The sequence below is a fragment of the Epinephelus fuscoguttatus genome, linkage group LG3, assembly GCF_011397635.1.
Source record: "Epinephelus fuscoguttatus linkage group LG3, E.fuscoguttatus.final_Chr_v1".
Classification (NCBI taxonomy): domain Eukaryota; kingdom Metazoa; phylum Chordata; class Actinopteri; order Perciformes; family Serranidae; genus Epinephelus; species Epinephelus fuscoguttatus.
This window is the reverse complement of record NC_064754.1, coordinates 778,233-793,561: the sequence shown is the minus strand read 5'-3', so window position 1 is coordinate 793,561 and position 15,329 is coordinate 778,233. Positions and strand designations below refer to the sequence as shown.

Below are 15,329 nucleotides of genomic sequence, written 5' to 3'. Positions count from 1 at the left end.
TGTTGGTCATCTCACTGTCTGTGATGGCACATTGAACTCTACCAAGTATTGTACCATTCTCCAAACCCACATGCTCCCTTCTGCGCGTGCACTGTTCCGTCGAGGTAAAAACTGGATGTTTCAACAAGATAATGCCCCTTGCCACACATCCAAGGCCAGTAGAACTTGGCTGCAGGAGCACAGTATCCAGGTCTTAGAGTGGCCAGCTCAATCCCCGGACATGAGCCCCATTGAAAATCTGTGGTGGATTATCAAAAGGTCTGTTTCAAAGCATAAACCAAAGAATTGAGAAGAATTAAAAGCAGTAATTCAAGAAGAATGGGACAAGATTACCCCTCAACAGTGTGAAAGGCTCGTGGGGAACATGCCAGCCAGGATTAGAGCTCTACTACGTGCCAATGGCAGGACTACTAAATATTAATTTGATGATGTGATGGTTTATTTATTTTTTGTTCAGTTTTGAACACATTCTTTGTTATTTGTTGACTTTGATACCGACAATGTTGAGAACTGACATATTGAAACTGTCAAGAATTTAGTTTTGTTAGTTTTTCTCGTAAACAATAAACAAAAAAATATAATTTGTATTTGTTTGTATCTGTCTAATGCAGCCACACTTTTTGAAACACAAGAAAGATTTTTCCACAAATATTTCATGATAATATTTGAGATTGTGTAAAATTTTAAGGGTGTCCAAAAACTTTTTTCCACTACTGTATATCTAGGCAAATAATTCAATGTGAATCCATCTGTATCAGTCTGCACACTTTGTGGATCAGTCCCTTTACATATGGTGATTTGTAATTTTAACCTAAACAAAGAAAAGCGTAAAATTTCCAGAAAGGTAAGTGTTGCTTTAAAGGGATATTCTGTCAATTTCTACACTGTTGAAAAGTTGATAATGTGCAGCCACAGAGTCTGACGTGGTCCAGGACTCCTCCTGCTCTCTGAAACAGGGTCCAGATAAATGTCCGTCTTTTGAAGTAAATAAACTAAGTCATGTGGAGCAGATTTGGGTTTTAGCCTCTGGATAGATGCTCCAGACTTTATCTCATCCCCTCACTCAGCTTCATCACAGGCAAAACTAGTATTTTATTGGATTATTGTAGGCGGCACGGTGGTGCAGTGGTTAGCACTGTCACCTCACAACAGGAGGGTTCCTGGATTGAACCCAGGGTGGGGAAGCTGAGTTGTGGGTGGAGTTTGCATGTTGGAAAATGAATGACTGAATGAATGAAAGAGTATTGTATTCAGCTGACTCCTCAGCCCACAGCTCAGGTGACCAAACATGAAGTCAGGTGACCTGAAGTCTCCTGAACATGAGACCTCTCAGTGTTTGTTGCGCTGACTCATACTGATGATCCAGGGTTGAACTGTGATGGCTGAAACAGCAGGCTGTGACTCAGCTGGTGTTTACCTGTACAGGTGTCACCGAGGCTCAGAGATGGACAGCAGCAGCGAGCAGCTGGGCGGAGGTGAGGACGACGCAGCCTGCACGTCGGCCTCGGAGGGTTTGGAGGAAGGGGAGGTGGAGGGGGAGACTCTGCTGATCGTGGAGTCGGAGGATCAGGGATCGGTGGATCTGTCACATGACCAGAGTGGAGACTCTCTGACCAGTGATGTGGGCGAGGAGGCTGACGGAGGCTGGGCCTGCGAGGACATGTCCTTCTACTGTGACCGCTGCCACAAGTGGGTCCCTGCAGGTGAGCCTCATTTATCTGCTCCTCCATGTCCCACATCACGTCCTGAATATGAAGAATGGGGACGAGTCAGTAGTGTCGATGACATGACACCGAACTAAAACATTCGGTTATCAAAGATCCGTGTCCTCAGCTGGTGTCCAGGTTTGTTTCTGTCCCGTCAGCAGTTCGAGTTTGTGACTGTTTGTGTTTGTTTCTCAGCTCAGCTCAGAGGTGAGCAGCCCAGCTACCTGAAAGGAGACAACTTCTTTAAATTCATCTGCTCCGACTGCTCCGAGGACGGAAAGGAGAGCTTCGAGAGGATGAGACTCACCTGGCAGCAGGTACAACCTCACCTGCTGCTGCTGATGATGGTGATGATTATTATGACCAACATCGAACAGCAGAGCGCCAGCCTCAGGCCGCTCCCCCAGTATCAGGTCCCTCCTCCAGTATCAGTCCCCTTCTCCAGTATCAGGTCCCTCCCCCAGCATCAGGCCCCTCCCCCAGTATCAGGCCCCTCCCCCAGTATCAGGCCCCTCCTCAAGTATCAGACCCCTCCCCCAGCATCAGGCCCTTCCCCCAGTATCAGGCCCCTCCCCCAGTATCAGACCCCTCCCCCAGCATCAGACCCCTCCCCCAGTATCAGGCCCCTCCTCCAGCACCAGGACCCATCCTGTCTCTTCCCCCTAAAAGCCAATCACAGCTGAACCAGGAAAGATATCACCCAATCATGTTGCTGTATTGACGGAAACGCTCGGTGTCACTCTGCTGTAAACTAAGTTGCCGTTGTGAAAGCGTGCACGGTACAACTGAGTGAAAACGCAACTTTTAACCTTAGTTTGGGACAAAGTCATCAAACTTTAAAGCAGCACCAGTGACACAAAGTTAAACTACATAAGGTTAATATTTCATTATAACTGAAACTTACAAAGTCACGTAACGTTCACATTAAGCAGCGAATAATTTTTACTAACCCTATGAGTTTGCTAACATTAGTTAGCTGTAATGATATAATAATGATAGACTTTATTTATACAGCACCTTTCAGACAAGACATGCAGCACAAAGTGTTTCACAGTGAGGGCAGTATGAGCAGAAGGTGAAATAAATAATTCATGACATCATAAAATCTCAGAATGAATCATAAAATCAAGATGTTAAAAGAGCTGCAGCAGCAGGAACCACATAAAGAGAGTCAGAGCCAGTTTAAGTGAACAGATAAAAACATTCAGCAAGCAGCTTCTCTGTCTACAGGTAGTGCATCCCCACTCTTCTCCCAGTAAACCAGCAGCAGGTCATCGCAGTGTTCTTGGAGGCAGACAGTTAACAAGGGAGTTAGTGATGTAGCTCAGTCCCAGCCCATGTAGGGCTTTGTATACAAAGGAGGAGGAGCTTAAGATAAACTGGTAATGTAACAGGAAGTCAGAGCAGAGCAGCTCAGACTGACCTGCTCTGTCCTCTTGGTTCTGGTTAACAGCTGAGCTGCCATGCTGATGTCACCAGCAAGCTAACACTGACGTTAGCTCCCAGTTCATGAAAGTAGATACTGGTGCAACCGCAGTCTGCACATCTGGGTTCTTCTGACGGCACTGATTGAAACAACATGTTCTACTTTGTGTGTCTGGATCTTCTGCTTCTTGTCGTGGTTTTGAACACAAGTGTGGAGTCGAGTATTTAAACTGGTGGTGTTGGTGTTCTGCTTGAGGTTGGGGGTGGGGCTTGACGGTGGAGGTCTGCCGCCGTACACCATTGGCTCTGCTGGCTCTAAACACAGAGCTATTTATTGAACTCACTGTGAACACACACACACATAAACAACAACACACACACACACCTCTGATATATGAAAACTAAAGCTAAAGGCTTCTGTTGGTTGTGAAAATATTTGTGCGTTGTCTTTGTGTCAGGTGGTGATGTTGGCCATGTACAATCTGTCTCTGGAGGGGACGGGCCGACAAGGTTACTTCAGGTGGAAAGAGGACATCTGCGCTTTTATTGGCCGACACTGGAACTTCCTGCTGGGAACAAGGTCACTGGAATTTATATTTATATTAATACTGTTATTAACATGATGTCGTATACTGACCTGTTTGTATTATACTGTTGTCATGTCATGTCTCTGGTGGTGTGACCACGTACACATGGCCTCATGTTCACTAACTGCAGGTAACTGACTTCTTTTGCCACCTGGAACTAAATCTAGTGCTTGGTTACTCTGGTGGAAAATACAGAACTAGTTCCTGAGTTTCTCAAAAAGTTCTTAGTTCACCACGGAACCAACTTCCTGCGGTGGAAACGGCCTACAGACGGCGAAGCACAGGGTAAAAAAAAATGCTGATGATCTGAGGTGTAACTGGTCACTGCACCTCTCCTGTTCCCTCAGTATCCACATGACCCTGGTTCAGCACTTCCCATCAGGATGGACCATTCTCCAATGGACAGATGATTCCTGTTTCAGTGTTTGATCCGACCGTCTAAAGGAGCTTTTTACTTGGCTAGATTATACCACTTGCAGACTCTATGCGCACGTGGCAGACACTTTTGTGAGCATGTTTACTTGTGTGGTGGTGTGTCTGTGTCACTCTGCAGTTACACCTCCAAAACACTAGTCAGTGGCGGAGTTTCTGTCAAGTGCTGTAAAGTTTAGTTGATTCAAAACACACATTAAACACACACGTTAAACAAACACACATGTTAAACACACAAACACACATTAAACACACGTTAAACACACATTAAACACACGTTAAACACATAAACACACGTTAAACACACACATTAAACACACGTTAAACACACACGTTAAACACACGTTAAACACACACATTAAACACACGTTAAACACACCGATAAAAACACGTTAAACACACATTAAAAACACACATTAAACAGACACATTAAACACACGTTAAACACACCGATAAAAACACACGTTAAACACACATTAAAGACACCGATAAAAACACACATTAAACACACACGTTAAACACATACACACATTAAACACACGTTAAACACACACAAACATGTTAAACACAAACACACATTAAACACACATTAGACACACATTAAACACACAGTAAACACAGTAAACACACAGTAAGCACACATTAAACACACACGTTAAACACATACACACATTAAACACACAACTCAAATGGTTCACTGAAAAAAACATACTTATACTAAACACGTTTTCCAAGCAAATACAACATGCTAACGTTATTAGCACAAGCCTATGGCATTTTACATTGTATAAATTAGCCTAGCAGCTAGCAGAGATTTGCTCTGCTCATATTTCAGCCAGGATAAATCACACACAGTGTGTGGAGGCTTTATTGTCTTCACAGTTTATTGTTTCTTATCTGTGAAATTAAAGTAAATCAAATCTTTGTTTCCACTGAGGGAAATGGTTTCAGCTCACAGAGACAGACAGGAGGTCTGCGTCACTGTGACACTGTGGAGTTACATCTCTGGGGAGGTGCACGTCAGGCTACAGTGTGGGGTACGGTGTCGATTCAATACAGAAGTATGAATCCCACATTATTCTGCAGGAAGAAGACATCAACATGGTGGAGCACGGTGGCCGGCTGCCTGTCGGTCGGCAGTCCTACTTTCTTCCGGTCTGGAGCGCAGGAGTTTGGTGAGCCTGGATGGTGGAAGCTGGTCCAGAACAGACCTCCAACTTTGCGGCCGGAGGTGGACAAATCCATCACTAAGGCTAAAGGTAACCGCCACCTGCACTGATCCAGGAGAGCTGTGGCCAAAGGTCTCGGTTAACCTCTGCAGGTAAATGACACTGAGCTGATTTTTTTTTTCTCCGGCAGCCTCGAAACCTGCCTTGGACCCGATCATCACCGTGGAGGGCCTTAGGAAGCGTGGAGCCAGAAACCCTGTGGAGAACGCCATGCAGCTGAAGGAGAAGCGCTGTCGCACACAAGAGGCCAAAGACATCCGGCGTGCTCAGAAAGAGGCAGTGGGAGGCTACACCGACCGTAGTGCCTCCTCCACGCCGGTCAAACTGGGAGGAGGCCGTGGAGGTAGTGCAGGGCGCCGGCCTGACCTCGTCCTGGAAAAAGGTGAAGTCATTGATTTCTCCTCCCTCAGCTCATCAGACAGAACACCACTCACCAGCCCGTCACCATCACCTTCACCTGATTTCTCTGCCCCGGGGACGCCGGCATCTCATTCAGCAACACCCAGTCTGCTGTCGGAGGCGGACCTCATCCCAGACGCCATGCCTCCACAGGCTCTGTTCCACGGTGAGTTAATGTTTGATTCATCCACTGTTTTCTGTCTGTTGTGAGTAGTTTTGTTTTAACATGATGTTAAAACCTGCTTGGACCTTCAGACGATGAAGAGATGGAGACGGAGGGAATGATTGACCCAGGGATGGAGTACATTCCTCCCCCTAGCGCCAACCTTGTTGCCCGCAAGAAGCTCCGGCCAGCACCCCCACACATCAAATGTGAAGCAGAGAGCGAGGACGATGAAGGCCGCGAGCGCGAGGATGACTTTGAAGAGCCAGTGGGACGCAGTGAAGGTCCGTCTCTCTCCACTGGCCGGTGTGTTGGTGCTGGAGGGCCTGAGCGGAGGAGGATAACTCATCCTGAGAAAACAGACGGAGCTGGCGGCATCTCACAGAGTCCTCGCTTCGCTCCCCTCAGTCTTTACGAGGAAAGGATGCTGCTGCGTCGGCTGGATGCCTGCCCCCTGGCCTTGGCTGTCACTCCACAGGCCAAACGCCTCCACAGGAAGCTGCTGGTTCGTCAGGCCAAGAGGCAGAGAGGGCTCCCCCTGCTGGACATTGACCGGGCTGTCAGTGCTACCCTCAGCCTGGTGGGAGGGATCTATGGCGCCCAAGGGGTGGGGAATCTCATGCGAGGAGGAGCCATGGGAAAATACTGCACCAACAGCCAGGAGCTGCGTATTCTTGATCGCTTCCAGGTATTGTCAACATTCATCCTGGTGTTAGTCAGTCTGAAATCTTTTACACTGTCCATCTGATGTAGCCCACTGGTTTATACGCACATCCCTGCCTTACGTTGTGTCCTAGCATCCTATTTCAGCCGGAATTGGATAATGTTAAGGAAGCAATGTAACCTCAAGATGACTTTTTGTTAATGTTGCTTTTGGAAAAATTGATGATGGTAGCTGGTGCGTATGTTTACACATATGTTAAAACTGTTGTAAATTATTTAAATATCATTTACGGAGAAATTGGTCTGAACATGGTTCTGAACTCTGCCAGCTGTCGTTTGAAACAGAGTATCAGAGAAACTGCTCTTATAGTTACGTTGCTACCCGTCTATAATGTTCGTTACTAACAGAGCAGCAGTAAAATGTTTAAATGAAACATGCCTTTGGTAAGCGTTTGACGACTGTTGTTCCAGCCAACTGCTTTTGATTCGTGGATGATGAAGCTCTTTTGAAGAACACAGAGTGAATCACTGATGCAGACTGTACATGAATGTGTTTGTGTGCAGACCAACTTTTCTTGCAGAAGGGGCGTTCAGCAGCACTCGGTGTCCTTCTGGCATCGTCTGATGGGAGCAGAAGGCAGTTTGGACCAGAGCATCAAGAGTCCATACACCTCTCGCATCCTGAAACCATACATCAGGTAAAGAGCTTCCCAAAATATTTAATGAGGTAAAGAGGGTCCCAAAACCTTCTGGCAGGTAGAGAGTCTTCAAACTTTGTGTCAGGTTGAAAGAGCTCTCTAACTTTCATTGAGGTACAGAGAGTGCAGAGTCCAGATACCCTCTGGCAGGTTGTGGGAGTCCTATAACCTTCTGTTAGGTAATGAGAGTCCTCAAATCTTGTGTCAGGTATATAGATTCCCAAAACCTTTCATCAAGTGAAGAGAGTCCTGAAACCTTCTGTCAGGTAGAGAGAGTCCTGAAACCTTCTGTCAGGTAGAGAGAGTCCTGAAACCTGTCAGGAAGACTGAGTCCCAAGACCTTCCTTGAGGTACAGAGTCCCGAAATCTTTTGTCTGGTAGAAAGAGTCCTCAAACCTTCCATCAGTAAGAGTCCTGAAACCTTCTGTCAGGGAGAGAGTCCTCAGACCCTTCCGTCAGATGGAGTAAGTCCCAAACCCGTCCATCAGGTATAGAGTCCTCAAACCCGTCCATCAGGTATAGAGTCCTCAAACCCGTCCATCAGGTATAGAGTCCTCAAACCCGTCCATCAGGTAGAGAGTCCTCAAACCCTCTGTCAGGGAGAAAGAGTCCCGAAATCTTCTGTCAAGCAGAGAGAGTCCTCCGACCTTCTGTTAGGTAAAGGGAGTCCTAAAATCTTCTATCAGGAAGAGAGAGTCCCAAGACCTTCCTTGGGGTACAGAAAATACCAAAATCTTTTGTTCAATCAATTAATCAATCAATCAATTTTATTTATAAAGCCCAATATCACAAATCACAATTTGCCTCACAGGGCTTTACAGCATACGACATCCCTCTGTCCTTATGACCCTCACAGCTGATCAGGAAAAACTCCCCAAAAAACCCTTTAATGGGTTAGATAGGGTCCTCAAACCTTCCATTGGGTCGAAAGAGTCCTCTTAACGTCCGGTAGATAGAGAAAGTCCTGAAAGCCTTACGTTTTGTGACATTATCTACCCCCTGACATCTGCGCGTCAATGTCATCTCGTCAGTTGAAGTAATTGTTGTAGGTAGCACAGTAATAGTACCTCTCTATGTTTGCTTTTCAGGAGGGATTATGAGAGTCGTCCAGTGAAGCTGAGGTTGTTGGCAGAGATTAAAGCATATCCTCACAGGAAGGAACCCGACTGGGTCCCTGAACCCAGCGCCCCCATCGACTACTGCTATGTCCGGCCAAACCACATTCCCTCTGTCAACGCCATGTGTCATGACAGCTTCTGGCCTGGTAGCAAAGACACACATCATCTTACTTACCTTGAACAACACTACTGTGAACCTGTCTCTCTAATTGTTTTGTCTTTTTCCTCCTGCAGGTGTGGACTTGTCAGAGTGTCTGCAATACCCAGACTTCAGCGTGGTCGTCCTGTATAAGAAAGTCGTCATCGGCTTCGGTTTCATGGTGCCTGATGTGAAGTACAATGAGGCCTACATCTCCTTCCTGCTGGTCCATCCTGAATGGAGGAGAGCCGGCATTGGTACCTTTATGATCTACCATCTCATCCAGGTGAGGCTCCAGAGGTCACAGTCCGTCCATATTAAAACCCTCTGTGTTTTCAAGAAATGTTGTGTTGTTGGGACGTGGTATTTTTCAGATGTTTTTTATGTTTTTAAAGGCGTTTTTTGTGTTTTTTCAGTCATGTATTTGTGTTTTTCAGACTTGTATGGGGAAAGACGTGACACTGCATGTGTCGGCCAGTAATCCCGCCATGCTGCTTTATCAGAAGTTTGGTTTCAAAGCGGAGGAGTACATTCTGGACTTCTATGATAAATATTATCCTGTGGACAGCACTGAGTGCCGCCACGCTTTCTTCCTCCGACTGAGACGCTGAGACCAAGACTCTGTCAACACCTGAGTCCACCTGCAGGACCTGCTGAAGCCCAGTCAGTCCTGAGGAGACAGCTGAACAACAACCAGTGTGCAGCACGATGCCTGGCTCAAAGACACCTGGACAGATGCGGTTGAAAGAGGGGCGCAGGTTTTCAGTCAGTCCAAAGATTCATCACTGACTCTCCAGTTACAGACCGACGTCTGCTGGAGCCACACAATACTGACAAAATCAAACCTCACAGGATCTTTGGTGTCATGGAAAATGTGACCTTTGGTGCTTTCAGAAGAAATTTACAACTAAGAAACTCGACTGATGTCAGAAAACACATCGTTTCATGTTGGACAGATCAAAGTATCATTAAGTCTGATAATGTCTGCTTCCATATGTGAGCTGGTCAATTCTTGACTGATGACGTGATGTTACGTTTGATTCACGCCACTTGATGTCTCCTGTGGTCCAGTTTCTCAGTGAACTTGTTTTTCCTCTGAATGTTTCTGAGACATTAAAACCAAAACAAGTTTAATAATCAAAGTTTAGCAGCTGATTCATATTTAGAAGTGAAACATGAGCACATGAACTGGCGTCTCTTCCCTTCCGGCACATTCAGCAGACTGCAGTTTGTCCAGCAGGGGGAGCTGTAAGTTCCACAGCAGGTGATGTGCTGACGTTGCCCTCTGCAGGTAAAGAAAGAAATATCAATCAATCAATCAATCAATTTTATTTATAAAGCCCAATATCACAAATCACAGTTTGCCTCACAGGGCTTTACAGCATATGACATCCCTCTGTCCTTATGACCCTCACAGCTGATCAGGAAAAACTCCCCAAAAAACCCTTTAACAGGGAAAAAACAGTAGAAACCTCAGGAAGAGCAACTGAGGAGGGATCCCTCTTCCAGGACGGACAGACGTGCAATAGATGTCGTACAGAACAGATCAGCATGATAAATTAACAGTAATCCGTATGACACAATGAGAGAGAGAGAGAGAGAGAGAGAGAGAGAGAGAGAGATGCAGGTAATGACAGTATCTTACAACAACATTATTGAAAGTAATAATATTATAGTTATAGTTCTGGCTACTGTGGTACAATATGTTGAAAGTATGTATTAATATCTGGCAGTATACATGTGTGACAATAGTCATGTGTGTAATAACAGTAGAAGTATGACTAATGATGGCAGCAGCAGCAGCAGCAGGAGGCATCTGGCAGGACCACGGCAGCAGCACAACCACACACGTCACGCTGTCCAGGCACCGCTGTGATATGAGTTAATCTGAGAGACAGTGGAGCACAAAGGCTCCGGAGAAGAAGCCGAGTTAGTGACATCCAGAATGGCCGAGGTAGCACGATGCAGTAATATAATACAGAGAGAGAGAGAGAAGGAGAAGGTGCCGGTGTATTATAGGGGTCCTCCGGCAGACTAGGCCTAAGTCAGCCTAACTAGGGGCTGGTACAGGGCAAGCCTGAGCCAGCCCTAACTATAAGCTTTATCAAGAGGAAAGTCTTAAGTCTAGTCTTAAATGTGAGCGGTGTCTGCCTCCCGGACCGTAACAGGAAGATGATTCCACAGGAGAGGAGCCTGATAGCTGAAGGCTCTGGCTCCTGATCTACTTTGGAGACTTTAGGGACCACGAGTAACCCTGCGTTCTCAGAGCGCAGTGTTCTGGTGGGATAATATGGCACTATGAGCTCTCTAAGATATGATGGAGCTTGACCATTTAGAGCTTTATAAGTTAACAGTAGGATTTTAAATTCAATTCTGGATTTTAAAGGGAGCCAGTGCAGAGAAGCTAAAACAGGAGAAATCTGATCTCATTTCTTAGTTCCTCTTAGTACACGTGCTGCTCCATTCTGAATTAGCTGGAGAGTTTTAAAGGACTTACTAGAGCTACCTGATAATAGAGGGTTACAGTAATCCAGCCTAGAGGTAACAAAAGCGTGGAACAATTTTTCTGCATCTTTTCGGGTCAGGATAGGCCTAATTTTCGCAATATTACGCAGATGAAAAAATGCAGTCCGTGAGGTTTGTTTTAAATGAGAATTAAAAGACAAATCTTGATCAAATATTACTCCGAGGTTTCTTACGGTAGTGCTAGAGGCCAGAGCAATGCCATCTAGAGAAACTATGTCATCAGATAAAGAGTCTCTGAGTTGTTTGGGGCCAAGAACAATAACTTCAGTTTTGTCTGAATTTAACATCAGGAAATTGGTGCTCATCCAAGTTTTTATGTCTTTAAGGCAGTTATGGAGTTTAGTTAATTGATTACTTTCTTCTGGCTTCATTGATAAATACAACTGAGTATCATCCACATAACAATGGAAATTTATAGAGTGATTTCTAATGATGTTACCTAAAGGAAGCATATATAGAGTAAATAGGATTGGTCCGAGCACAGAACCTTGCGGAACTCCAAAACAAACTTTGGTACGTAATGACGATTCATTATGAACGTGAACAAGATTTAAACCAGCTCAGTGCAGAACCTTTTAGGCCAATTAAGTGATCGCCCCAGTGTAACATTGAACCAGGCGACAGCTAAAATAAGATGATTAAAAAAGGACTGTGGATAAAAAGTACGAGGAGAGAAGTTCAGCAGGAGGCTTTTTGAAACTAAATATTCACTTTAGATGATTTTGTTATTCGTGGTTAAAGACTGACGGCCTGGAAGACTGTCGTTGTTGTTATGTGAATTTAATTATTTTTTTCTTCAGAAAAAAACGAGCTGTTGCAGCATAGACATGTTAATTTTCACCACTGACTGGAAGTTGTGTGCAAATCCTGCTAAAGAAAGATAACCCCAATCAGCCTGATGGTGGCGCTGTAACTAAGACCCAGACATTTTGGAAAAGCCACGCTCCCCTCACACCATAAGAGGGACTGTGTTGGAATTCGACACCCAGCTGAATGTGCTTGACAAAAAAGCCTCAAGAACCATTAAAGTCTGTGAAACTAGATTATCTGCCATTTTGAATTATTATCCAGTGAACTTCAGAGGGGGCGTGGCTCAGCACATATTTAGACCTAACTCCACAACGACTGACTGAGCCAATCATCTCAAAAGTTGCAGGAATAATCCCTGAAAGTTTCAATGAAATTGGCCATTAAGGCAAGGCAGGTTTATGTCTACAGCACATTTCAGCAACAGAGCAACGCTGTTTCCCACGTAAAATATCAAATGCAGCGAGACAAGGTGCAAAAGAAACACAGTGTAAAAAGACGTTTTAAAGCAATTCTTCAAAGAACAGAAAATAAAAAGTCAAAATATACTGAGACAGGTATAAAAATACAAGAATAAAACTTACAGTTCAAATCAGTTAAAGTATTTGTAGAATATAAATCACAGTTCAGTGTACGTCAGCAGTTCCCAAGCGGTGCAGATTTCTCCTCCGTCATCAGTTCAAGGTCCACACGGTTTAATACACTCAGCGGCATACTTGAGTTTTGCCGTGTTGTTGAAAGAGTTTCATGTCTGTCAAGTAGCTGTCTGTTAGTCACTCACTCTACAGCAGGAAACAGCACTTCATATAAAAACTCTGTGCATGATACTCACTGCACTTCAAAATAAAGTGGGTTTTTTTTTGACAAACTTGACACCTCAGAGAGTCACTAGCAGCCCATTCAGAATGGATCTGCAACTCACTTTCGGACCGCCACCCACCATTTGCACCCACCATCAGCACACCTTAAATTTCATTGTGACAACTTTGACCATCACTTTAGTTTCTATATGACACACACTTTTAGTAATGACTTTAAAAATATAGATTAATTTGGATGCTTCAGCATTTCTAATTTCAGCCTTTTCAGTTGATGTTAAACCTTTGACCTTTTCTAGCAGTGTGTTTCTTAACATCTTCATGTGAAGCAGTTCAGCTTCCAGTTTTGCGCGTCTTACGTTGTAGCTTTCAGTTTTTTTCAGCGGTGTAGTTGATGCGTTTGAGCTTCTTTAGGCAATTTTTTTTTGTATTTCTGCATTTCAGCTGTCAGCATCCACACGTATTTTGTGCAGGAAACGTATTCTCTTGTTGTCTTCGAAGAACTGCTAGATGACTGCAGTGTTTAAGGCCTGTGGGAAGACACCTGAGAGGAGGGACAAATTAAGATTTGTAGAAGTTCTGAGGCCAGGAATGTGACAGTTTTGAAAAAGCCTGTTGGCAGAATAGTAAGACAGCAGGGGGCGCTGCAAAAGCAAAACAATGGTGGTGCCATAACACAAACACAAATGCATAAACCATGTGTAAAATTTTAAAATGGCTCAACAGGGGGCGCCACCAGCTCCAAACACGTGAACAGGCTTTGTGAACATTTGTGTCATAAATCAATGAGTTTGTCCAAACATCACCAAACTCTGTGGATATTTTTAATGAAGCGTCTTCCCAAAATATTTCTGCAGCTGACCAACAGGAGGTGACAGTGTTGTCAAAGAAGGGCGTGGCTTGTGAGAGCTGTACTGTGCGTTCACACCAAACGCGATGGACGCGATGTCATCGGCCATAACGAGAGTATCGCGTCGCTTGATCACAAATGTCACCTTTTTGATCATTGCTTCAATCGCGATGATGCAACCCTCCTCCCGCAATTTTCTCGTCAACCATGGCTGAGTTAACTATCGTAGCTGCTCTTTATCTGTTGCGGACATCTGATTTGGATCGGAGACCCAAACGCCACCGTGTCTGGGTTCACAATATCCTCCAGAAACGCACACAGCTGGGTGAATATCATCACCTCCTGCAAGAGCTGTGTCTGGATGACGGTCGTTTCCAGCGGTACTTCAGGCTGACGCTGGCCCAGTTTGAGGACCCGTTGGCCCGCTGATTGAATGTCACGGCACAGCGTAACGCGATGTCGCTTGAAAAGTTCAAATTTTTCAACTGAAAGCGACACGCAATGAGGTGATGGGCGCGTCATCGCTTCATCGCGTCGCTCTTATCGCCTGAAACGTGTCGCCCGAAGCGACATTGCGTGTCATCGCGTCATTTACATTGATTTTGAATGGAAACTTGTGGCGTTCATCGCGTCCATCGCGTTTGGTGTGAACGCACAGTTAAACGTAAACACATGAGCGTCTCTGTCCCACCTGTTTATTTTTGTACATAAACAGCTTTCAACTTTAAACAGTCCATGACAGCTTGGATCTCAAATTCACACTTGTGGTTTTATTTGAAGTTCATTTTTTTAACAGAAAATAATTCAAAGTACCAAAGACAGACTTAAGTTGGTGAACAGTGTTCATGAAAAAGTATCTGAAACGAAACACGTCCAGTGAACCAACACATCCAACCACAAAGCAGTAAGAGTACTAATATGAGTACTGTCTGTACCACAGGTCTAAAATACTTCATTACTTGATGTTGTTTTAAGAGTAAACATGTTTTACATATGGATCCAGTTTTCCCAACATCTGGATGCTCCACATCAAACCAGCAGATTGTTGGTTTCGTTCTCACTGTCAGAAAACATCCAGGTTCAGTTTGGGTTTTCCCAGTTTACCCAGTAAGTCCAGTCCGGTCCGAGCAGCCAGCAGAGACACCATGTCGTTACAGCCCGAGTCCACCGCCACGTCGTACGCCGTCTGACCCCTGGCGTTCCTCCGCCTCACAGTGGCCTTACAGCTGTAACCGGAAAGAGAGGAGAATGTCATGATGATGTCACTCTGACATCAGGAAGTGGGAGGAGCAACAACAGTGGATAAATAATTTCTGTGAGATCTGTGGAAACTTGTCGAACCAGTCAGGAGGAGGATCCTAAAGAAACCAGGTGACCTCACAGTTTTTCAGATGTGTTTCTGTGAGTGTGAAAAAATAAACTCTTCTTCATCCAGGAAAACATTTTATAAGAAAAATAACAAACGTCTTTTTGTCATTTGACTTTATAGAAAGAAGAGTTGGAGTCCCTTTGTACCAAGGCAGCGGCTCAGCTCCACAACAGGTTCACAGGTATTTTACCACTGACCGGCGGATACGTGTTCAGGTGCAGCAGTACTGGAATCAGTTCTGTTAGTAAAAGTACCAGTAGCAATTTTCTCTGAGTCATAAAGAGGTCACATGTCAGAGATGTGTTCGTACAGGTGTGTTATACCTGAGCAGGACCTGAGCACACTGCAGACCTTCAGAGCCCAGAGCTGCAGCCTCATGCAGAGCTGTGTTCTTCATCCT

The 15,329-nt window shown here is 45.0% G+C and overlaps 2 protein-coding genes across 2 annotated transcripts in view; one reads left to right on the top strand and one right to left on the bottom strand.

The window, feature by feature from the left end:
- Window positions 1-1,444: 1,444 nt before the first annotated feature.
- Window positions 1,445-9,701, top strand: kat14 (lysine acetyltransferase 14). The gene is made up of 10 exons (XM_049571165.1): window positions 1,445-1,703; window positions 1,902-2,023; window positions 3,590-3,711; window positions 5,237-5,409; window positions 5,510-5,944; window positions 6,034-6,629; window positions 7,169-7,302; window positions 8,391-8,566; window positions 8,655-8,845; window positions 8,997-9,701. The coding sequence occupies exons 1-10, from the start codon at window positions 1,445-1,447 to the stop codon at window positions 9,168-9,170; spliced, it is 2,382 nt and encodes a 793-aa protein (XP_049427122.1). The 3' UTR covers window positions 9,171-9,701.
- Window positions 9,702-14,261: 4,560 nt separating this feature from the next.
- The window catches only part of dzank1 (double zinc ribbon and ankyrin repeat domains 1), a 29,643-nt gene continuing 28,575 nt past the window's right edge, over window positions 14,262-15,329 (bottom strand). The window contains 2 exon segments of the mRNA XM_049571176.1: window positions 14,262-14,786; window positions 15,253-15,327. Coding sequence (XP_049427133.1) covers window positions 14,624-14,786; window positions 15,253-15,327 — 238 coding nt within the window. The 3' untranslated portion in view covers window positions 14,262-14,623.